The sequence below is a fragment of the Ostrea edulis genome, chromosome 2, assembly GCF_947568905.1.
Source record: "Ostrea edulis chromosome 2, xbOstEdul1.1, whole genome shotgun sequence".
Taxonomy (NCBI): Eukaryota; Metazoa; Mollusca; class Bivalvia; order Ostreida; family Ostreidae; genus Ostrea; species Ostrea edulis.
In genome coordinates, this window is record NC_079165.1 from 13,038,298 (window position 1) to 13,063,556 (window position 25,259).

The 25,259-nt window shown below is 35.5% G+C and overlaps 1 protein-coding gene and 1 long non-coding RNA gene across 3 annotated transcripts; one reads left to right on the forward strand and one right to left on the reverse strand.

Annotated features, from left to right (window-relative positions):
- Positions 1-7,613: 7,613 nt before the first annotated feature.
- On the forward strand, positions 7,614-16,664 carry LOC125681290 (serum paraoxonase/arylesterase 1-like). Of its 2 annotated transcripts, none has more exons than XM_048921314.2 (9): positions 7,614-7,765; positions 9,687-9,757; positions 9,932-9,987; positions 11,061-11,262; positions 11,764-11,887; positions 12,782-12,982; positions 14,502-14,583; positions 14,697-14,831; positions 15,427-16,664. In XM_048921314.2, exons 1-9 carry the CDS (start codon positions 7,701-7,703, stop codon positions 15,595-15,597), a joined length of 1,107 nt encoding a protein of 368 aa, XP_048777271.1. In that variant the 5' UTR covers positions 7,614-7,700; the 3' UTR covers positions 15,598-16,664. The 2 variants fall into 2 exon arrangements, with proteins under 2 accessions (XP_048777271.1, XP_056012111.1); XM_056156136.1 differs by having other exon boundaries at positions 7,626-7,765; positions 14,697-14,892; positions 15,427-15,563.
- A 7,557-nt stretch (positions 16,665-24,221) lies between these two features.
- On the reverse strand, positions 24,222-25,193 carry LOC130052094 (uncharacterized). Its single transcript, XR_008800453.1, has 2 exons — positions 25,125-25,193; positions 24,222-24,670 (listed from the first exon to the last, which is right to left on the reverse strand). It is a non-coding gene; the product is annotated as an uncharacterized LOC130052094 (long non-coding RNA).
- Positions 25,194-25,259: the final 66 nt, after the last annotated feature.

A 25,259-nucleotide genomic window follows, 5' to 3' on the forward strand; every position in this document is an offset into this window, starting at 1 on the left:
TAGGGAGTAGGTACAACCTATATAGAAAATGTTCTTCTGATAAAATAATCTGTGGATCTGGGGGAAATCAATAATATCACACCAATTTCCTACCTCTACTTTATCTTTAGGATACATAACTTCATGATCTTTTAAGATATGACTGTGAAAATACATGATATTAGTGCTTTTGCGTATATGTTATCAAATGAAACGTTTAAAAAAAACTGTTCCAGTATTTTCTAATGTATGAAAATATGAAGATAACGAACAGTGAACATAACTCCTATCAGGAATATAAAGTAGAGAGTTGGACAAACACGGACCCCTGGAAATACCACAGGTAGGACCATGTGTTTAAGAAGAGTAAGCCATGAGCCCTACATCTTCATCACGTAAACAGAGTAATCCGTAGTCCAAATCAGTGTGCCAAGAACGGTCAAACAGTTGATGTGAAACACATCAGAGAGCAATTCACCCAATGACAGCTTGTATTGGCAAACTCTATGGTTATAACGATCAAAAGAAATTTGCGAAATGTTGAATTCAAACGAAACTGTCAGTGACCTGCCTTGATTCAAAAACTGATCATACGCAGAACAAACTCTTGTATATCGAATCAGTCGGGACACATAAACACCTCGTATGCAGGTGATACTGCAATATTGCTACATAATTATGGGAATTTGACGATAGAGAAGCAGAAATAATCCCATTTGTTATAAAGTTGAGTTGTTAGTTTGCCATCTATGTGCAATAAATTATCTAAATACAAAGCAGATGTGCATACGGTGGTCTTTTATTTCGAATTCACTGGGATATATAAATTTGGTAAATGATTATTGTTAGTAGATAAAACGTCTTCGATATATCTAAATTTCGAGTTTAAGGCCACAGCAGAATTTTTCTTCTCATATAGAAGCTTTTGAATAAACTCTTGTCTCATAGGGATATAAAAGGAGATCAGCCAACGAAGGAGCACAAAAAATTCGTGCCCATTGGATTTCCAACAAACTGTTAGAAGACCTGTTTACCAAAAACCACGATGTTGTCAATGAGGAACTCCGTCATATTCTTATTTCAACTTCAGAGTACTTGTGCGATGGATCAGAAAGAAAAAATTTTGGATGACTGATCACTAGATAGAATATTTCCCTTTTCCATTTTTGTTGAAAAAGCAAATGTCTATGATGTCAAAAAATCTAGTCTTTCATTCATTGTGTAAAGTGTTGAAAAGTCAAACGTTTTGATGTTGATTTGAGAACATTTTCGCGATTTCAAATTTACTAAAAGTTCTTTAGGATTTTTTAGACTCCACATCTTATTTACACCACTTATATATGTTGTATATTGTGGAACAATTTCTCCTTTACGGATGTTAATATATTCGTAAGGAGCACAGATAGGTGCTTGGTAGACCATTTAATGGATCTAGCATTGTATCTTTGTAAGGGTTTTTGTTAAGTTTATGAATCCAGTAAAGGTATGCTAACTTTTATTCATCCACCCCATTGACTGGGATATTAAATGTATCTAAAACTGATGCACGAGTTTGAATAATTTCATCTTTTGAGAGGGCAGTTGGGGTATAAGTATGGTTACGGAGAATTAAGGAAAGGCCGTGCTTTTACGTATCCGGTTTTAAATTTTAAGCACCAACTAGAAAGTTCCGGTTATAACTTCTTTGTCTGTTTGTAGTTTACGAGAACTGCACGAGTCAAATTTAACATTCAAATGTGAATCTTAAGATATGTTTACCATGAATTATTATAGTGTCAAGTCCTCACTAGCTCCAATTGTACAAAGCAATGTAATATCTACACTGATCTCTAAATGGCTCATAACTTGCAATCTAAGCCTGAACAAGTTAAAAATCATACATAAGCGTGACCCTCACAGTGGAATTCAAACTGTTTTAGTGAGTTTGTGTTTGGTTCAAAGAAACCCAGAATTACAAAGTCTCAGAAAATCATCAGCAAAGTTGTTGAATATTTGAACTTTCCTTCATAAGTACTTTCAAGAAACAAAATTATTTGTATATGAGTTGCTAGAATCTACATGTCTATTACACTACATTTATTTTTTCTATAAGTATGAAATAGCATGTATGTATTTTTATGTATGATATGATTGACAGCAAAAAAACAAAAGAATAACACACGCACAAAATTGTGAGAAAAAGGAAAGGGTTCCCCCCCCCCCACTCCTTGTGTTCTAATTGTCTGGTAGGACATTTTCAGTATGTTTTACATATATATATTGTTATATTATGTTAATCTTGATTTTAAGACTGTATTTGCTGTTAAATTTTACTATTTTCAAAGTGTGCAAAAAATAATTGTAAAACTTAAATTAAAAAATGGGGGTTTACATATTCAAGAAACCATTTTGCAAAAAATATCTGGTCATCTATGGTAAAATATGTTGTTGTTTGTTTTATTGATTTTTTTTTTTTTTTTTTTTTTTGTTGTTGTTTTTTTTTTTTTTTTTTTTGGTTAATTTTAGACATAATTCTGAATATTTTGAAAGAAAAACTGGCATGTAAACAATTTAGATTTTGAGAATTTTTCAAAATTGCGATATTCTGTGATTTTTTTCTGAAGGATGTGAGCAGATTAAACAGCAATTATGTATGTTTTCAATTGAATATCTTTAAAATTTCTCTCAGTAAATGAATATCTATTGGTTTTTACATATTATAGCTTAATATGATGTGCTTTGGTGCATAAATAAATAAAACATGATACCATGCATCCTTGTGTTAAAATTTGGCTTTTGTATTTGGGGGGTATATGTGCTCTGTAGCACATAGTATAAAAATAAACCCGCAAAGGTATGTCTAATATGGGTTTTTTAGTTAGTTTATGAGTTGTTAAAGTTATTTAAATGAAAAAAAAATTGATTGACAGAAATTTCTAATAGTATTTACCAATCTTAATGCCAAGTTCGTTTACAATACAGTTGTGATAATGAGCCTTACAAAGAAAATGTTGTTACAAGCTTTGTCAGCTGGAACCAAATCGTATTCCGCATGTAACCTTTCTAATTCTTTTTTCGCTTCTCGTTTGCTAAACACAGGATAGATGGTAAGTACTTTTGTTTTTGGTGCGTCTAATACGGGTTTGTAATATTCCTCTTCTACTTTTAATCCATTTTAACAAGGTATCAAGTTCTTTTTGATATCTAGTCCATCTTCTGGCATAACCTTTGGCAGAATTATCAAAGAGATTAACTTCTATCGCCAATTGAAAGACCGAAGTTCTCTGAATTTCGGACCTTTTAAAATAAATGATTTCAGGTTCTCAATTTCAACTATGTCAACATCACCAGTATGTATGTCGTATAAAATCAAAAAATGCAATTTAATTTTCATCAATTTATAAAGTGATTACTCTCATGTTGCAGGTTAATGAGCATTTATGTTTCTGCTAGATTTAGATGCATTCAATATTAGATATTTAATTGTGCTGATTGATTAATTGTATGCTTATTTTATGTCCCATCGAGAATTGTTCACTGTTACTGAGATTCACCAGCTGGGGATGAAGTAACACAAATTTAGACCTACGCGGGTATGTTAAGGCAGGTCATGGTTCATTTATGCACGTAAACTGCATAATTTTAAAAATCTGTCTTACATAGAGAGAGGGAGCTACTAACTCTTAAAAACTATTTTGGCTGTTTACATGAGAACATTTTGTATCATGACAAACATGCGATTCCGTATGACGTCATTACATGACTGTTATAAATAGATCATGGGGGTACCTTAATAGAAAATGTAAAAGTAACACATTATCCCAAGATTCAAATATTGGTCTAACTGGCGATAATGACGGTAAAATACCCATAGTATATCAGAATTACTGATAGAATCCTACCACTTTCAATAAGAAATAATTATTGAACATTTAAACACGAAACCATCTAGCTCATGTTTTACATTTTGCATGATGCTATGTAGTTTTCTTTAAAAGTTTTCTTAACAGAGGATTCTATCAGTAATTGCCGTGTACATTAGTTTATGACCTTTCAAACGGTGTATAAAATGTCTCTAAAAGTATGCGGGCTTATGTGCTACTTTTGCAGTTTTATTTCAGTCTGTTACAGACGGAAATCGGATCGACATGCTAAATGGAATGTTTTCTCCGTTTAACAAAGTTGTCAATGAATGATATCAACATACCTTCTTAATATCAATAAATTATCAGCGTTTTACATATATATTCCATATATCCCATGTCATATATTTCAAATACTCTACATTTTGTCGATGTTTGCATGGCACACATAAACAAATTCCTTGCATGTGTCAACGTCACTTGATGTATAGTCATGACGTCATCAGTTTACTTTCATATCGATCAGACAGAAATTACACAACAGCAGTAAAGCATTTCGAATTTCGTTGGATCTTAGTAGCTGCATGGTTTATTTTATGCATAAATAAAACTTAAATAAAAAATAAAATCGGAATTTAATATATATTTAGTGATATACTTATTTCAATTATGACGTCACATTGTTTCGCGGATTTTATCCCAGTAAAAATTTTCATAACCTGCCTTAACGTACCCGCGTATGGTTAGCGTTCATGGTTGTAGCAGTGACGGTTTGTTAGCGTGCTAATGCCTGTCACTACACGATACCTTCGTGTTTAAGGTCGTACCCGAAAGGACCATGATTCTCACATCTAAATACCGAGCATTTAGCGAAGGAGCAATCACTACCTTTGTTAACGTCTTAGGTGTGCTGCGGCCAAAGCACGACTTCCCGGTTACGAAGCGAACGCTCTACCACTAAGCTACCACGACTATTGGCTCTTCCAGATGTTTCCAGATGTTTGCCTTGATACATGTTTTTCCAGATCAAGATGTATGCGATAGGGGATACTCACTCTTCTTATTCACCTGACCCTATCTCTGGTATGTCCAGAGGTCCGATTTTGTCCTTTTCTTACCTTTGAATTATTTGTAGGATTAATGAGATTGGCCACTGTTCGTTATTTTCACTTTCTCATTGTCTATGATTACTTATCTGTTTTACAGGCAAAATGAACACTTCGATTAGCATATTTTTAAAATCTATTACGCTTTGTTACAGGCTGAATGATCTTGCCGTTATAAGACTAGATCTGTTTAAAATACGACGTATTGGGCAATTTGTTCAGTTCCTTAGGATTACTATAGACAGCTTATTGAAAATTCGTTTTGGAAATATTTTGTACTTCGATATCGCAGGTTTTATCAAAGTTCCAGATTACCCTGAATATACATGATCAAATTTAGGTTAAAATGTTGAGGCAAGGATATGACCTTTGGACCTCTGTGGGATACATCACCTCTGCATTGCTAAAAATTACATGTCTCATCACGATTTCAGATGTTGTACTTTATACATGTACATGCACAATGCACCGGCAAACGATAGCAATACTGCTTACTATGCAGGCATGGAGGTAGTTTTGCGATGTTTATTAAATGCAGTCTGATCCCTTATGTTAGAATTTCCCCAGTAATTCATAACTTAGGACACCAAAGAGTCATCCACATCTGCTTCGTACTAAGAAATTGTATTGGATTAACGGCAAACTAACAACTCAACTTTATGACAAACCCGAGGATTTAGCATCCCAATCGTTAACTTCTCATATTTATGTAGCAATATTCTATTATCACTTACATATGGTGTGTATATTTCTCAAATGATTCGATATGTAAGAGCTTGTTCTGTGTATGTTTAGTTTCTAAATCGACGCAGGTTACTGACAAACAAGTTGATGGCACAGGGGTTTCAACAGTCTCGTTTAAAGTCAACATTTCACAACTTCTATGGTCGTTATAATGATTTAGTTTGTCAATACAACCTATCATTGGGTCAAATGTTGTCAGATGTGTTTCATACGGATTGTTAGGTCATTCTTGGCACACTGATTTGACTAAAGATTACTCCTTTTACCTGATCGAAATATAGGACTCACGGTGGATGTGACCGTTGGACAGGGAATGCATACTCCTCCTTGGTACCTGATCCCACCTCTTGTATATCTAGATGTCCGTGTTTGCCCAACTCTTAATTTTGTATTCCTTATAGGAGTTATAAGATTGATCACTGTTCGTTATCTTCACTTTTCTTTTAAGAAAGAGTAGATTCATAACTTAATAAATTATGTTTGAAAAGGAGGTTTTGGAAAGAACATTTTTTATAAAAAGTCCTTACTACCATCACAAACATAGACAATGTACTTAGACCTGGGTTTGTTTGGATTTTTTTTTTTTTTTGGTTCGTCGTATTTGCACCCCATTTGCCCTTCAAGGTGAAAAAGAAAATTTAAAAAAAATATTGCACATGAAAGGTGAAGATAATGAACAGTCCGTGGGGTGGAGTGTGGTATCTCAGAAACTATTTGAAATGTAGGATATTCTCAGAAATTTTTGTTATCAAATTTGGTCCAAAGTATTTATTATCCAAAGACTTGAATCTAAATTGACATGAAGGGAATAATCCGATAATGAAAGATAGATTATTGAAAAGAGATGCAAAAAAGGGGTTACAAAAAAGGAGTAATATACTAAATCACTGTTGTAAAGTTTTACAAAACCTATGCCAGGACAACACAATATGATATAAAGATAGCTCTGATCAAAAGATCATCCTTGGTGTAAATCTAATTTTTGTAGAAAACTCTTCATTTGCAACGAAATGTATGAACTTCACAAGGTCACCTATTGCAAATGAATAATTTGCAGCTCACCAGGAAGCGTAACTCTATTTATCATATCACAATTCGTTTAAAAGATAAAGCGAAGGTTAAAATTTTAAAAGTAGGTCAAATTCTGATTTCACTAAGTCAAAAGGATTTACACCAAAAGCAAGACCTGGTCATGTGGAATCTGAAATATCAAAGCCCCATCTCCTGTTTCGAACAACACATCCAATATCCAAAAATAGCTTCATCTCTCATGACGTTACAATACGGTGTGCCTTTGTATTATAATCATATGCGAATGATTGATTGCAATTTCATTTAATCAATTGGCACCTGCTATTATTAGCAATACTTATTAATTTATAATTCATTTTTGTGGAGGTGCATTATGATGGGTTATAAATGTACATATCTTTAAACCATTTTACAAACCATTACAAACACCATCCTATTGAATATTGCTCGAGTACTCAATGACGATTTTAGTCTTTCACTCATATCATTCTGATTGAAGAATAAGTTGTATCATTAAATAGTAACAAAATAAGTGATATCAATAAATGGTAATAAATCTACCGAAAGAAAACTTCATGGAAAACAGTGTCTTGATCCCAATGTAAATCAAGCTCAAATTTTTTCTCACTTGATTCAGAAAACTCCATTTGCATGCTTCTGATATAGGTGATTATAGGTCACATGTGTACTACTTAACATCATACAACGGTCCGCAGTGAATCACACCTCTCATTACACTACCACTACCACAATGATTTCCTCAATACTTTCTTGATTTTTTGTAATAATTTTTTCATCCCGACAATGAATTCAACATTAAACTATTTCTTTCAATTCTAAATAACTTTTATTCTCGATATTGGCCAATCACGCAACTCGTAGTCATTTCTTCATCTGCTCTACATTTGTTAAACAGCCTTGGGTTCAAACATTCAGGAGCTCGATACTTTCATTCCAAGTAAGAACTTCTCTCAGCTCCTGATCATAAGAAGAAATCATGATTCGGAGAGCTTTCTTTGGGCTTATGATGGCTTTGATCGTCATGTACATTTCCAAAATAGTGTAAGTAGAACTTCTCGCAGAAAGCAATTAACTTTTATTTGCAAGATCATATCGCGGCCTACATCCCACTGGGAGAGTTTTTCTCGACCTATTTTGACCCCAAAACTTTAAATCGGTCATGTTAAATTAAACATCAAAATAGTCCATCTTATTACAATAATTGAAAAATACACCTACCAAATACCTCTTATCTCACACTGGTGCAGTTAAGAAAAACTATGCCAAAGTTCACAAAAGAGAACTCGTTGTGATGACATTAGTCACTGTTTGTTATATTCACCTTTTCATTTTTCTAGATGTTATTTCATACCTTGTATTGATGTTTTAAAGGAGGACTTACATGGTAACACATCTGGAAAAATGTGTTCATTTAGGATTTTGATATGATTTTTATTCTTCCTAAAGTAAGCCTTCAGGTTAGGCGATTAACACATGAAAGTTTTCATGTTAAACATCTGATAGTGACAGGTTGCTGGACAGAACGTTAAATAGCCATCTGCATACCGTTCTTTCCGACATTGACAAACAGCCTTCACCTGAAGGAAATTATAATGTTTCCTATCTTTTTATTGACAAAAATATCAAATGTATCAAAACAATTGCGACGTAAACATGGATAAGGCAACTATTCGTGCATAAGAAACTCGCGCATGTATATTTCCTCTCCTTCAACCAATCTCTGTACCAATAGGGAGATACTATTTTTCATGAACAGTGCATATTTTATGTAATAACACAATATCCAGATATTTCAATTGATCGCAATTTCAAAGGTGTCACATCGTTCTAATACTCGAACAAGTGCTAGCAGGAATATTGAATATGATAGGAAACGGTTATTTTGATCCATTCGCCACTCTCTTTATTTGGCGTGCTTATGATTTATAAACGGCAATCCCTATCTATTCAGATAGGGACACACTAGACTATCAATAGTTCTATTAGCAAAACACCTAACCAAACATCAAAGCTTATTTGAAACATCAAAGCCAAGGATGACGAGTGTTTTAAGCATTTGAAAATTCCCACAAACCTGCAGGGTCAGAAATATCTAAGGGCACTTGCATCCTTCATGTGCGTGTGTGTTCTTATATTGATGTTTTGGTAATAACAATTTGAAGCTACTTAAATGAAAGGTGAAGATAACGAACAGTGATCATATAACTCCTATAAGCAATACAAAATAGATAGTTGGGCAAACACGGACCCCTGGATATACCAGAATTGAGATCAGGTACCTAGGAGGAGTAAACATCCCCAGTTGACCGATCACACCCGCCATGAGCCCTATATCCTGAACCGGTAAACGGAATCATCGGTAGTCAAAATCAAAGTGCCACGAACGACCTAACAATCTGTATGAAACACGTCAGACAGCATTTGACCCAATGATAGGTTTTATTGACGAACCAAATCGTTATAACGACCATAGAATTTGTGAAATACTGACTTCAATCGATACTGTTGAATCCCTGTACCATCAACTTGTTTGTCAGTAGCTTGTCTCGATTTAAAAACTGACCATCAGCAGAACAAGCTCTTGCGTATCGAATCAGTTGAAAGATATAAACACCATATGCAGGTGATAATGGAATATTGCAACATAAATATGGGAAGGTAAATGTAATGTGTAATTTGATTAATTTCTTTGTCAAAGTAATTGTAAATTGATTAATTACGTTGGTATGTATTTGACCTCATCCATATTTATTTATATCCCTTTGACCTCTTTCTCACTGCTTCCTTGCTGGATAACGTAGCAGGGGCCATAGTTGTAGAAACTCCGAGCTACGACGATTAATCGGATTGGTTTTTAAATCCATATGTGCTCACTATGTACTTCAATATCAGATGACATTGCATTTACATGTATACATAAAAGAATATGTGTAACTGAATTACCTATTTCTGCACATTTTAGAATGTTCCTGGACTACCATAAAACACTGTGGAATCACAGACCAGGGAAATGTCACATCGTGGATGGAATAGGTAATACGCGAGATGATTCGCTTGTCTTACCACGGACATCAAAGATTAGCGTTTCATTATGCACATGTTTTAGTTTACATTCTTAATGCTCGTCTATCAGATGTTGCTTAATGGTGTCTCTTGTCTCTAGAGAATCTAAATATTCAAATATATATTTCTCTTACTCATTTGTAGAGCATGGATCTGAGGACATGCAGACCACCCAGTCTGGTTTAACTTTCATCACTTCTGTAAGTTAATTCACACATTCTAATGCAATTCTTTTGTAATCATCATTTTGATTGGTTGATGGACGGATTATACGAGCATTAACGAAACGGAAAGCTTTCCTATGTGACGTCATAATGGATTGATATCAAGCGGAAACACTTCGTGTCGTATTTCGTATAACAGAAAAGTAAACTCAAAGAAATGTGACAGGGGATGCTTACTCCTCAGTACCTTATCCTACCTATGGTGTGTCCAGGGGTCTGTGTTTTCCCAACTATCTATTTCGTAATGCTTATAGGAGATCACTGTTCTTTATGTTCACCTTTCATGATGTAAATATTAGGCAAAACACATGAATTGCATTAGAATTGGAATATTTATCATTGTTATTTCCTATCGTCATTGCTGATTTACCTATCGCAAATATCCGTTTCCATCCGGAGGGGCTTGTCGTCCGAATTGTGGGGGGATAGATATATAAATCTTCTTTACAATCACCTTTGAATAATCAAAACGACTTCAAAGGTGATTTTAAAGAGGATTCATATTAACTGTCCACAATCCAGAAGACAAGTCCCAGTGGGTAAAACACAGTTTGCTACTTTTAAATCAGCAATAACGGACGCAATCAACAGAAGTTATTCTATAAAAGTAAATATTTCCTGTAGACATACGGTACTCAGAATTTATAGAATTGTGAGCAATTTCCTGTGTTTGTTCCTTGAACGAAGGAGAGCCAATCATTTCGTATACTTGTCGCAGAGTAAAAGTTATCACCAACCTTATGACTTGTAAAAACTCTCCATTAAGTAATGTTAAATCAGTTTTTTCCATGGGTTCAAATTGTTGGTTCGAAAAAGTAGATATCTGGGTCTCGAAATGTTGACGTTGTTTACACTATTGCAGGTGTTTTTGTTAACTTGTTCCTGGACGATTTTCAGAGTTTAGACTCTGGTTTTCCAATACAGTGATATATAATTGCCATGAGAAAATTAGGAAATATTTCTCTTCATTATGTACCTTTTAATTTTCTTAACTATTTATTCATTTTTTATTTATTGTTATATGCCTATTTACATTGATCAATCTGAAGATTTTACCAATAATGGGAGGCAATGCCGCCGTCATGGGATCAGAATATCACGAGTATTACACGAAAAACCATGTCGGAGGGCGGATCATGCTGTTTAACATGGTGAAACCAGAAGATGGGGTGAAAGAACTGAGGATTATTGGAAACAATTTTAATTACAAAGATTTCGTTCCGCATGGTATCAGTGTTCTAGAGGACAAAGGTATCTGTACAACAGAATACATACCTTCAAAACCCTTATTGAAAAACAAAACAACAGGAAAACAATAGATATAAAGTGTTTCGTTTTTCCAGTATAGTTTTTATATGACTGTCGAAACTAATCTGTATTTTATTTCTTTTAAAACATAAAACGTTGAGTTTCGTTCATAAATATCTAATATATATATATTGATCATTAGGCTACTTATAAATAAGTTGATTTTACAGAATATTCAACAGTCTCGTTTTAAGTCAGCATTTCGCAAATTCTATGATTGTTATGATGATCTAATTTGCCAATACAACCTCTCATTTGGGAAATATATTGTCGATAGGAGATGTTCCCTACTCCTAGGCGCCTGATTCTTCCTCTGGAACAATCAGGGGTCTGTGTTTGCCCTTCTCGTAATTTTATTTCCTTTATAGGATTTATGATATATATCAATGTTCGTTATCTTCACTTGTCCATGTCCATCTAAAACATTTTTGTTCACCACTGTAGGTACGGTGCTTCTTTTCGTTGTGGTACATCGAGCAGAGGAAGACACTGTGGAAAAGTTTGAGTTTCTGGAGAAGACCTTAGAATTAAAACATCTCGCGGCTTATACAGGAAATCTAATCCACGTGTAATATGCTTTCATCAATTGTTTATTGTATGTTTTCAGAAATAAGTTACATTATCAATTGTAGATCAAAACAATTCTCATTGGATGACTATACGTGACGTAAGGCTTACATCACACAATGATGTAGAGGTTAACATTGTATGACTAGTGCATGTAGTGGAAATATTATCACCCCGAGAGAACCATTGTCGACTGAAGCAAATTCGAGGTTGAGAATGGTTTTCTCGGGGTGAAAATTTTCAATATCACCCATAACTACATTTGATAATTACATATTTATCAAATGTATGCAACAAAGTAAAACAATGAATTATAATGCTATCAAATGAGCATTAACATGACGGAAATCTTTCGATATTGACGTCATGATAGATTGACTAAAATATAACATCAAGCATAACATTTTAGTAACGCATCAAAGCAAAGCTCAACGAAATAGGGTGGAAACATAAGGTGAAATGCAAAATTGCATTAGAATGGGAATATCTATCTTTTCATGTGCTATTTGCCGCCATTAATGTTGATTTGACGGTTACAAACATCCGTTTTACCGTCTATGTTGTTTAACAATCTCCCGTGAACCGTACGCGCACAATCTGTACGCATGTGATAATTTGTATATCACATGTTGTCAAGTATTGCTTTCCGTTGCTAGATATCACACCGGGGCGTGGTTACTGTTATCAGAGAATAACAATGTTCCCAAAATGCATCTTGATCAATCAGAATTGACTAGATTAAATGAAAATATAAAAGTATACTCTGTCAGAGATTGAAATGAATGATGTAGCGATCGATAAATATTTTACTTTTTATACTGGATAATGGAGCCGTTAGAATCACACTTCCTTACAGACTGAATAATCTAGTGATTAACGTCACACTTTGTTTCAGACTCAATGACGTAGCTGCCACAGGAGCAGATACGTTTTACACAACAGATTACACGTACTATCGCAATCATGTAGGAATTGTTTTCGAAGCCATGTTGGGACTTCACTTTGGGCATATTTTATACTTCGATGGTCAAGAATTTATCATAGTGTCAGAGCCAACATGCTTTGCTAATGGGATTGCTCTTTCAAGAAACGGAAAGTAAGTACAATAGAAAAAGACAATAATTGCTATGGGAACACATAGTATGAGTCAGATGCTGGTAATTGGGGTTATATCCTTGACGTTTTTAAGTAAATTTTACTCGGCATGTGAAGTATTACTGAAAGGAAAACAGCCATTATCGTCACCTTGTTTAGGGGTTGGTTTTATTATTAACAATAAAAATCACAGATCACATTCAAAAACATTGAAATTGACATGGACTATAGTGTCCAAGTATTGATTTTCACTTCGTTGTGCGCATGCGATCGTCATTAGAGGTATATGTCACTCAGCCTACTCTCTTCCTAACCGGGTCCATAGGTTAGGGTCTAAATGTTGTTTAGATAGAGTTAGAATATCCACTCCAAGTAGTTAGAACAACAAATTCTGGAGAATTACCTAGGAAATGAATCAAATCGAGACACCTCGTTAAATTTCATCTACCATCAAGGAGTTATGAGATTGATCACTGTTCGTTATCTTCACCTTGCATCAAGGTAATCAGATTATTTCTATTTTCCTTAGAAGGTTATATTACTTTTTTAAAAATTTACATTAAGACGCACATTGAATTACCTACATGTGTATGTTAGATTTAGTAATTTACCAAAATAAAAAAATGCCTGTATTATACAATAACTTTTTCAGTGTAGAGTCTTTGGGTCAGATGATTCCGGCCACCAGTGTTACTGATTTGTATATTGGTATTCTGGACACTAGTAGTACTATGTTATTATATCAGTATTCTGCACACTAGTAGTACTATGTTATTGTATCAGTATTCTGCACATCAGTGATACTATGTTACTATATCAGTATTCTGAACACTAGTAGTACTATGTTATTGTATCAGTATTCTGCACATCAGTAATACTATGTTACTATATCAGTATTCTGCACACTAGTAGTACTATGTTATTATATCAGTATTCTGCACATCAGTGATACTATGCTACTATATCAGTATTCTGGACACTAGTAGTACTATGTTATTGTATCAGTATTCTGCACATCAGTGATACTGTGTTACTATATCAGTATTCTGAACACTAGTAGTACTATGTTACTATTTCAGTATTCTGGAGATCAGTGACACTGTGTTACTATCAGTATTCTGGACACTAGTAGTACTATGTTACTATATCAGTATTCTGGACACTAGTAGTACTATGTTACTATATTAGTATTCTGGACACTAGTAGTACTATGTTACTATATCAGTATTCTGGACACTAGTAGTACTATGTTACTATATTAGTATTCTGGACACTAGTAGTACTATGTTACTATATCAGTATTCTGCACACTAGTAGTACTACGTTATTATATCAGTATTCTGCACATCAATGATACTATGTTACTATATTAGTATTCTGGACACTAGTAGTACTATGTTACTATCAGTATTCTGGACACTAGTAGTACTATGTTATTATATCAGTATTCTGGAGACCAGCAGGACTCTGTTACTATACTGATGTCACTAATATAATGATGGTATTATGTCCATTTACAGACTTGTGTATACCGCATCCAATATCGGAAAAAAGCTGATGGTGCATAAGAGAGAAGACAACAATCGACTCACCAAAGTAAATGTATGTGAACTGCTAAAAACTATCTCATCAGTTTTCTGACATGTCATAAGCAACAAATTTACTGGTCAGGTTTTTCATAAATGATAGTGGTGATTTTATTTATGCTTGAGCAGGACATTGAGCTTGATACCTTCCCAGACAATCCGATAGTTGATCCTACCACAGGAGATGTGCTCATTGGGTGTCAGCCCATAGGACATAAATTTTTACAGCATCTCTCTAATCCAGTTAATCCATGTGCATCGCAGGTAATGTTTGACCTTCTGCACATGAAAGGATAGTAATCTAACAAGAATCAACAACATACGGGTAATTACAGAATACACTCGTGTATATGTTTTATACTTAGTTATCGTGTAAAAGTGTGAATACTGCTACCCAATGTCCGTATATTTACCATATTATTGATGACATATATCCGCCATCTTCTGTCAGATAATTATGTCGACTTGCCAGATAATTGTGTTGACTTGTCATTGAATTATGTCCACTTTTCAGATGATTTTGTCCACTTGTCAAATGACAAAACAAATACTACTACATCCAAAATATGTCGTCTATTTAATAACGTGTTGATGTGCTAAATTAATTTTTCATATGGCGATGATGTTTTGACAGATATTAAGAGGAATAGTAAATGTCAGTAAATGGGGTCATCATATTAGAATTTAAAAATGAAAAAATATGAAGAAAGAATCTTCCCGACAAGTCGATACAATTATCTGACTTGTTGACAAAATTATCTGACAAGTGATGGCAAAAATATCGAATACAAAATAAAACGTTCATGAAGTTTACTTGCTATATACATTTCAGTTTGTATACAACTTGTTATTCATATAGGTACTGATGTTGCACATGGACAAGAGTGGTACTAATATGACGAGGGTCACGGAGCTGTTTTCAGATGACCTTGAACTTTATTGTTCCAGCTCTACAACATTATACAAAAATCGAATGTTGATTGGTACAGTGTGTCACAAAATGATGTACTGTGAAGTCAACACATTGTGAGAACTATGTATAACATTTAGAATTATCATCATATTGATTTTGTACTCTTTACAAGTTTTCTATTAATAGATGTGCGGAAATTGTTCAAACACCGTGCAATTGTACGACAGTCCTCGAGTGACTTCCGCAAGTTTCTCTTGGAGATCGCATGAAGCCCTCGTGACTCAAGTTGAATGTCCCCCGAGACTACAATCTCCGTTCTATTAATGTTTTGTCCAATTGTCTTAAAATATCGTGCGTTTGCTGTCCGATCAGCGCATATCTTCCGCGAAATGACCGTGCGGAGATCGTTCAATACATTGTATGACATGTTGCGTTGTTTTACTCCGGTTGAAAAATTTTCGCTCATATTGAGACGTCACCAGCTGTAGGTGAACTACTGCAAATTTAGACAAATCCTCAGTGTTCAGGGTGGTAGCAGTGAGGATCCCTACCTTTATGTACGTCTTATGTTGGACGCGGTGCTCGAGAACACACGACCTTCCTAACACTAAGCAAACGCTCTACCACTGAGCTACTGATGGGTTATAATTGAAATAAGTGTATCGATAACATATTTTCAATTTCGATTTTATTTTTATGTCAGTTTTATTCATACAGAAAATAATCCATGCAGCTACTAAGATTGAAAGAATTACGAAATGTTATACTGCTGTCGTGTAATTTGTGTCTGATCAATATGAAAATAATTAGATTTGTCAATGTGTTTTCTGATATGACAATACTAGCGAAATCGACATTCAATTTTTGAGGGCATGAAGTCGATTACTGCTTCAAAATTATTTGGGTAAATTGTACTACGCTAACCTGGTTTATTGTAAAACTTATACGGTACCAATTTTGATGCACCAGATGCGCATTTCCACAAATAATGTCTCTTCAGTGATGCTCAACCGAAATGTTTGAAATCCGAAATATCTATGAAGTTTTAGAGCTAAATATAGTCAAACATAGCTGTTAAGCAATGACCTGTCATTATAATAGATACAAAATAAAAATGTTTATATAGAGTTTATCTGTAAACAGACAAGAATATCATCAAGGAATAAAATTTCAGAAACATTAAACATACCGTTGAGTTGTTTTATCTTAATACCGTCTGCAACTTAAACGTCTGCAATATGACGAATTCATACGATGACTGTAATATTGGCAGGGAAGAAATGGAGGGAGAGTTATGGGCATGTTTACTTTATAAATGAGGATGATTTCTCCTGTTGTTTCCGGGCAACAGCCATCATGGCCATAAGCGAAGCTGGTTTCGAGGCTAGAAAATTGTGTTCTTACCAGGGCACCGTTGCGAGTCTTCATATTACAACAGAAATATCTCAAGTGACCAAAAACGTTTTTCTTCTCTTACACACCATGGAGGTCAAAGAAAGCAACATACCTGCACTTCGTCTACATCTGTCGTTGTAAATGCTATAGCCACGATCCCTGACGATGAATTTAGTGTTGTTCCTTTCCTTAACTTGCAAAAAACTGAACAAGAGCTTAACGTCAACTTGATCTATCCATCCTCTGTCAGTTCTCTCAGATCCTCTGAATTTCTGTCTAAATCTGTATTCAACAATTGCGTTTTTAACGTCAAGTTAGCCGACGGTTTCTCTATCGCTGATCGACCAAATCACATCCCGGAAGTAGTTTATACTCCCCTCTTCTTGTCTTCAACTGAGTTGAATCGATGCTCTAAACTACCTTTATTTTACACCTATTTCATTTTTTTTTTCTTCAAAATTAGATATTCATATTCTACAGTCTTAGATGTTTTCAATTATACATTCGATAAAAGTCTAACAAACTACATGTATGTCTTGTTTGGTTCGATGGTTATTTTGGTTACTTGTTACACAAATATGAAAGTTCGATACAAATTAAAATGGAAATATGATTATAAGAAATAAGATCTATTTTTAGAGTGTACATGTATGCAGTGTAAAGAATTTGTTAAATGTGTCATGTAAATATCAACAAATATGAAGAATTTAAAACATGCCATGTGATATATATTTGAAATACTGAACATTTATCGATATTATGAAGGTATGATTGTTGATTTCATCCATTGACAATTTTGTTCAACGGTAGAAAGATACCATTTTGGTTCCACTTAATTTCCTCTGTCATACACTGAAATAAAACTGCAAAAGCATAACATTATGCTGCAATCTTTTAGAGCCTTTCTTTGACCAATACAGACATCGGGGGTGTTTGTAGTATCAGTCTCTACGGTTAAGATTGGACGTTATCAGAAGTGTCCTGGTGTTTCAACCCAGACTTCAATTGGTTTTCCACCGTTAAATGTTCATAGTTTTAATCCAATGCAGTCTGTATCTGTGGGAGTTCCCAGGTCGATTAGCGGTTTATTGCCGTCCACTAGCCAGCGACCACTCACATGTCCTCAAATTAGGCATTAGGTTCCAATTATGTATTGATTGATTATATCCTGTTTAACGTCCCTCTCAAGAATTTTTCACTCATATGGAGACGTCACCAAGACCGGTGAAGCGCTTACGGTCATTGAGCAGTAAGTGTTCTTTAACGTGCCACACCTACTGTGACACGGGACACAGTAAGGTCATCTCCGAGGACCCATGGCATTCACACTTGATGCCGAGCGTTTGGCGATGGAACTATCACTACCTGTTTTAACGATTTCAGTCTTTCGCAGTTGGGATTCGAACCCCGACGTTCCGCATGGGGGGCGAACGCTCTAACCTCTATACCACCGCGGTGGTAATTATGCATTGAGTAGTGCAGCCACTGCAATAGCATATGTCACAACAGTTACCATAACAACCACAGCAGCAACCAACTCAACCATAACCACCACCACAACAACCACAAATACTACAACACCAATTGTACCTCAAGCAACACAAATTTTATATTAAGCACAACAAAGACAAGAAAGGGTGGATACGTTGCCCAACACATTGAGATTAGATGGCACAGATTCCTGGAAAGGGTTTCAGCAAACGTTTACTCGTTTTGCTGAAGTCAGGAAGTGATGTCGACAGGAGTTCGAAGATTATTTAGGGTGGTGATTAGAGAATAGGACCAGTGAATGATATACCGTATAGCGGGGGTTTTCCGCGGGGTTATAATTTTGGCTCATTTTAGCAGTTAGATAGCTTTCCGCCAAAATTCCACTCACCAAATATGCACCCAATTGCGACTTCAGTATGTGAAAAAGAGACATCTCTTCCCTGTCCTTCAAATTTTATTCCGCTAAAATGATTAGCATACCTCTGAGCCAGCAAATCGCCAAATTTTAGACCCGTGGAATAAACCCGCTATACGGTACTACAGTTGTCATACAACATGCAGACATTGGTTGTATTCAAGTAATGCAGAAAATGAAACGCGTTTGGGGTTTAAAGAGATACCAAGAACAGCATGGCTTAAACTTTGTATCATTGTTCAACGTCCTGGAGAAAGCAAGAAGGATTGGTTGATCGTGTGTTTCAGTCAGCCTTCCTTTCTATGAGGACTGTAAGCAGGCTATCAAGCGGATATGTCACGGTTGTTCTGATGAGGATGCGGGTCGGTTCGCCATCAACCCGCATACATAGAGGGAACAATCGATCATCTGAAAAAATTCCAATACAAACACCAGGTTTGATATGGCTGAAGCAGAAAGGATGTGGGAAGTGCTGATTTGTGATGACGAGGCGGATAATTCCGTGTGTTTTCCCCGAATTTGCTCTGCTGAGGTGGACATGTCCCAGAGGATTGCCAAGTTGGAAAATGGTGTAGGATCTCTCACCTCTCGGCTCTGGGATGGAAAAAATAATAACTTCAATGTCTTCATCGCCTAGATGCACATGTTTTCAGTGTGAAGATGTGGGTCACGCTATTGTATTGATTGATTGTATCTTGTTTAACGTCTCTCAAGAGAATTTTTCACTCACATGTAGACGTCACCAAGACCGGTGAATGGCTTCACATTTAGGCATTTGCTCGGCGCTTACGGCCATTGAGAGTAAGGGTTGTTTAGCGTGCCACACCTACTGTGACACGGGACATCCGTTTTCAAGGTCATCTCAGAGTACCCGTGACATTCACACCTGATGCCGAGCGTTTACCACAAGGAATACAAAATAAAGAGTTGGACAAACACGGACCCCTGGATATACCAGAGGTGGGACCAGGTGCCTAGGAGGAGTAAGTGTCCCCTGTTAAGCGATCACACCCGCCATGGGTAAATGTAGTAATCCGTAATCAACATCGGTGTACCAAGAATGGTTTAACAATCGGTATGAATCACGTCAGACAGCATTTGACCCAGAATAGGTTGTATTTGCAAAATCTAGATCATTAAAACGACCATAGAATTTGTGAAATTCTGACTTTAAATGAGACTCTTTAAATCCCCGTAACATGTCAGTAGCCTGTCTCGATTTAAAAACTAATCATACGCAGAACAAGTTCTTGTGTATAGAATCAGTTAAGTGGCATAAACACCATATGCAGGTGATAATGAGATATTGCTACATAAATATGGGAAGTTGACGATCGATAAAGAAGCTGAAATCATCCCGTTTGTCATAATGTTGAGTTGTTAGTTTACCGTTAATATTTATTTTCAATACAATATCAGCCGGCGCCCCCCCCCCCCCCTAAAATTTTCAAACTTAAAGACCCAATTTTAAGTTGACACCCCCAATTGTAAGCTGCCTGCCAATCAAACATTTAACAATAGATTTCAGGTGGAGTGACATCTGCAGACACTGTGGTCTGGGGCTACCCCAGAGAGGTGTTTTGATAACAATATCAGCCAGTATCTACAGGCATTCTTTAGATCTTGAGGAAGCCCAGTATACCTGAGTTGTGATAGCAAATGACCTATCCACAATTGCTATTTTCTTGTAATTCAATTGTTTTTAAAAAGGCCCCTGAACAATGCAATTTCAATGTAATTGTAATTTTCCCCCTCTATATACCTGTACATGTATTATAAATTACACAATCAGAAATCAAACAATAATTTGCACAATAAGTTTTAAAACTTGTAACCTATTGAAATATTTTATGTCATCAATTTATGATACCTCTATATTTATAACAGAAATTATTCATTGAGTCAATGAGAGAGAGAGAGAGAGAGAGAGAGAGAGAGAGAGAGAGGTGGGTGTAGAATGTGTGTCAGCTACCCTTAGGAATACAACCATTATTCAAACACTATGACCACAGAAACTCTGCAGAGGTCCCTGAGACAGGTCCTGTGTATATCAAAACTATAAAAAAGCATGGACAGGTAGATTTCTACCATGTTCTGCCTCTGTATATTTCTTTGAGTGCCATGGGATATAGCAATTAACACCTTGGTAGACCCTGGCCACTCCAGGTAAATAACATCTGTATAGATTAGGCTCCGCCTACATGTTCACTGACCGTACGGTCATGAGATGGGTCTTTAAGGTAAATCGTGGTATCTTGTTTAGAAAAATATTCTAAACAATGTAAGAAGCAATTATTCCTTCCACTCCCGGAGAAATAAATGACAAAATCTATTGATTTCTTGAATTACTTTATTGGGAGAACTTTTAAACCCTTAAAATTTGCGTCATTTGATTAATTTCACCTCATAAAAAATGGTAGAAAATAGTACAAAAGACTAAATAGAAGATATATTTCAAGCCCTACAAAATCTGTAAAATGCGGGGGCTTCGCCTCCTGGGCCCCCACCAGGGCTTCGCCCCCAGAGCCCCTGCCTCATAAAGTGGCTCCCCCCGTAACCGTAATTCCTGGATCCGCCCCTGAATATATAAGTACGAACCAGATCACAAAAATCAAATAACAACTTTAGGGTACCTGAGCATTTAGTGGATTTATTCGCCAGATCCGAAGAGTACTTATCATCAACAGAGAAAATTTATTCTGCCAGATTTATTGTGCCCGATTTACTGCCGCGGTAGCCGAGAGGTTAGAGCGTTCGCCCTGCATGCGGAAGGCCGGGGTTCGAATCCAGGCCGCGACAAACCTAAGTCGTTAAAACAGGTATAGTCCAGTCATTCTACGCCAGATTGTGCTGAACCTAGAACTAATTGCAACAGAAATGTTTTATGTTCTTTGGATAGCTTACAATGTCCTTAATGCTATATTAAAAATCGCCATTGGATGACCATAAAACCCTCACTGCTCAATGGCCGTAATTACCGAGCAAAGGTCTAAAGTTGAAGCCCTTTACCGGTCTTGGTGACGTCTCCATATGGGTGAAAAATTCTCCTGAGAGACGTTAAACAAGAAACAATCAATCAAAATTCTCTCTCATATATATATATATATATATACAAAGCACTAAAATGACCAACGACACGAACAACGAGATTGTCAAATTTTCGGGACGACCCGTCCCTTCTTCAGGACAAGCGAAAACAATTACATAATGTGGTCAATATCAACAGAGCATAATAACAAAAACTACATATAAATACATCTAGCACTACAACTACACTAATATACAAACGTATTTACAACGCAGACTACATGTTTTTGGTCTTTAGGCTTGCCAATCAATGTTAAAAGTGGAACGAATTAGGACATGCCTTATTCGTCCAAAGAGCTGATCCAAAATGTCCGAAAAGAAAAACAATAAACTTAATTAATCTCAAGTGGAACGAGTTAACCCAATTACGTTGACAAATAGTAAAGCTAACTCGTACCCAGAGAGATTCTATTTTAACCATGCATAATTTATAAAAGATAATAGTAAGTAACAAATACAAAAAAATAAATGAAAATAAACTATGTAAACGAAGTAAGAGATGAACAAAGTTTGAGAGAAAGATAATCACTGTCATGATCGTGTGCAGGATTGGACAAAACAAGATGGCAGACGGCATTTCCAAACAAAGGTAGGCTCTTAAAACTCTTCATTTTACCGACTTATTAGACGACGAATTTATGAATTTAAAACACTGCCTGGCCAGGGAGGCATCATTAAGTTGATTGGTTGTTGGAATTCTTACTCATGTACACGTACAACTCTAAATTCATTGATCGAAGTTGACGATGTTGCCTCGATAGAGTTCGAAGCGGGCGAAGATGTTTCTAATCATGTTTTCATGCATTTTAAGAAAGATACTTTCGGTAAAATAGACTCTGCACATATCTTTTGATGAAAACTTGAACCAGTGTATGCGATTTGCCCCTTAAATTGCCTTGGTTAGATAGATATCTTGACTTGAACATTTGCTAATGTGCAGGATTGGACTGTGGTCGTTTCCACGATAAACGTGCCGGATTGGACCTCGATTTTGGTTCAGGATTGGACCCTCTTTTTATATTTATTTTCAAAATCCTTTATATTTTCGAATCTCGACTTCACTTTATCACATTTTAGTTTGATTAATGTAGCTTATTAGATTCTCAGACATTTCCAACATGACCATGGTGTATTTTGAAATTTTTTTTTTACTGTTATCGATTTACATCGTCGTTTAAGTTTCCAACGACGACAATTGCTACTGTAAAAATATTCATTCGCTATCTCCTTCAAATTGAACCAATATAACAGATCTATACATGAATCACCAATCTTTGCTTACGACAGATGTAACGTTGACTGTTCGTATCCAGGATATATAAGGCCATTTTGACCTATAAAGCACGTGAGAAATTATCATCATTTTATAATCCTGTGTAACAATATAAATTCGACGTTTCCTGAATTCAATTAACCCGCTTACATATTCCCTAATTCCAAACTCTGTTATATAGATTTTTTCCTTTGTTTCAGGTATCAAGCCCCAGAACTTCAATCCATGAGATGGGTACACTTCGAATGTGCGAAATTGGTGGTGAGGAATTCAAGACCAATTCTGAATTTCGTAGGCATGTAAAAAGGAAACATCAATAAGAGAAATTGTCTTCGTTTGTGACCAGTGCAACACACGCTTTTGCACATTATAAAAGAAACATGAAGTAAAAAAAATTACATTGTTTTCTGAATACACGAAGTGCATACATATACCATGGCAACCGTTTTATATATCCGTTTATATACATTATGAAACGATTATTTTTACGGCATTATGCTTCGTTTTACAGAGATACTACTAATCTTTTGCATTACATTTTACACATGTTGATTTGTTATTTCATTGAACCAGAAGTGTTCTTAATTTTTACTTGTTATTAAATATATTTCAATGTTATTGCGTTTGTATTGAACTGATAACAACTAGTGAAACATTTGTATTGAAGAGTAACCTCTCATCTGAGCAGCAAATATTGAAGAAGAAAAAACATCATGGACAAAACTGATTTTCATTTAGGTTCATATTTCAGCTACAGGAGTGATATTGCGAATTTCTGAGAAAATATCCTTTTTATTTTCTTTCATCAGTATATGCACTCTAAGGTTGAATTCAATATACTGATATTTACTACATTCCAACAAACACTTTTACCGTAAGTAATTATCCTTGTAAGTGAGTTGGCCTCGATATCTTGCACGAAATATGCACTCAAGATTATTAGAATTAAAATGATAGGGAAATTTGTCAAAAGATAAATCCCGCTTTAACAATCAAAACTGGTTCCAGCAGAAGCATACATATGAAAGGCACAAGTGCATGTGGACAGATGATTAAGTATTGAAAACACGAACATCTCAACATCTTATAGTCTTTATTGTCATTGAACAGCTTTGTGAAATGTAAACCATCATGCCTGTTCAAAGAGATTATTATACGTCAAACCATGCTCAGTTTTAATAATTTCATGCAGATATCACAAATGTTAAGTGGTTGGGAATCGAACATAGTCTACATGTGTATATACAATATAAATGTATTTGCTTCTGCAAAATGAAGACTTTTCAACATGTTGATCTTCGAGAACAAGGCTCCTTCTAGCGTGTGGCAGAACTTTAAATTCATGTGCGCGGTGAAATTCTCAAACACTTAAAGATTTTCGAGCTGGCTCTTCCGGCTTACTGATAGTTCCTTGCTCCACGTGCTCTTTTAGGTTTGTCAAAACCATGGTTTTAGTAGGAGACATAAAATAGAACACACTTCATTCACTTGCAACTTTTAAGCTTAAGGAAGTCCGCTCCTGACTGGATCTGTAAGAGAAAAAAATGCATGTATTTAAGAAAGGGTCCAATCCTGAACCAAAATCGAGGTCCAATCCGGCACGTTTATCGTGGAAACGACTACAGTCCAATCCTGCACATTAGCAAATGTTCAAGTCAAGATATCTATCTAACCAATGCAATTTAAGGGGCAAATCGCATACACTGGTTCAAGTTTTCATCAAAAGATATGTGCAGAGTCTATTTTACCGAAAGTATCTTTCTTAAAATGCATGAAAACATGATTAGAAACATCTTCGCCCGCTTCGAATTCTATCGAGGCAACATCGTCAACTTCGATCAATGAATTTAGAGTTGTACGTGTACATGAGTAAGAATTTCAACAACCAATCAACTTAATGATGCCTCCCTGGCCAGGCAGTGTTTTAAATTCATAAATTCGTCGTCTAATAAGTCGGTAAAATGAAGAGTTTTAAGAGCCTACCTTTGTTTGGAAATGCCGTCTGCCATCTTGTTTTGTCCAATCCTGCACACGATCATGACAGTGATAATGTAAACAACAAGTTTGAATAAGTTAACAAAATGGACCAACTCCAAACAAAAACAAAGAATAGGCAGC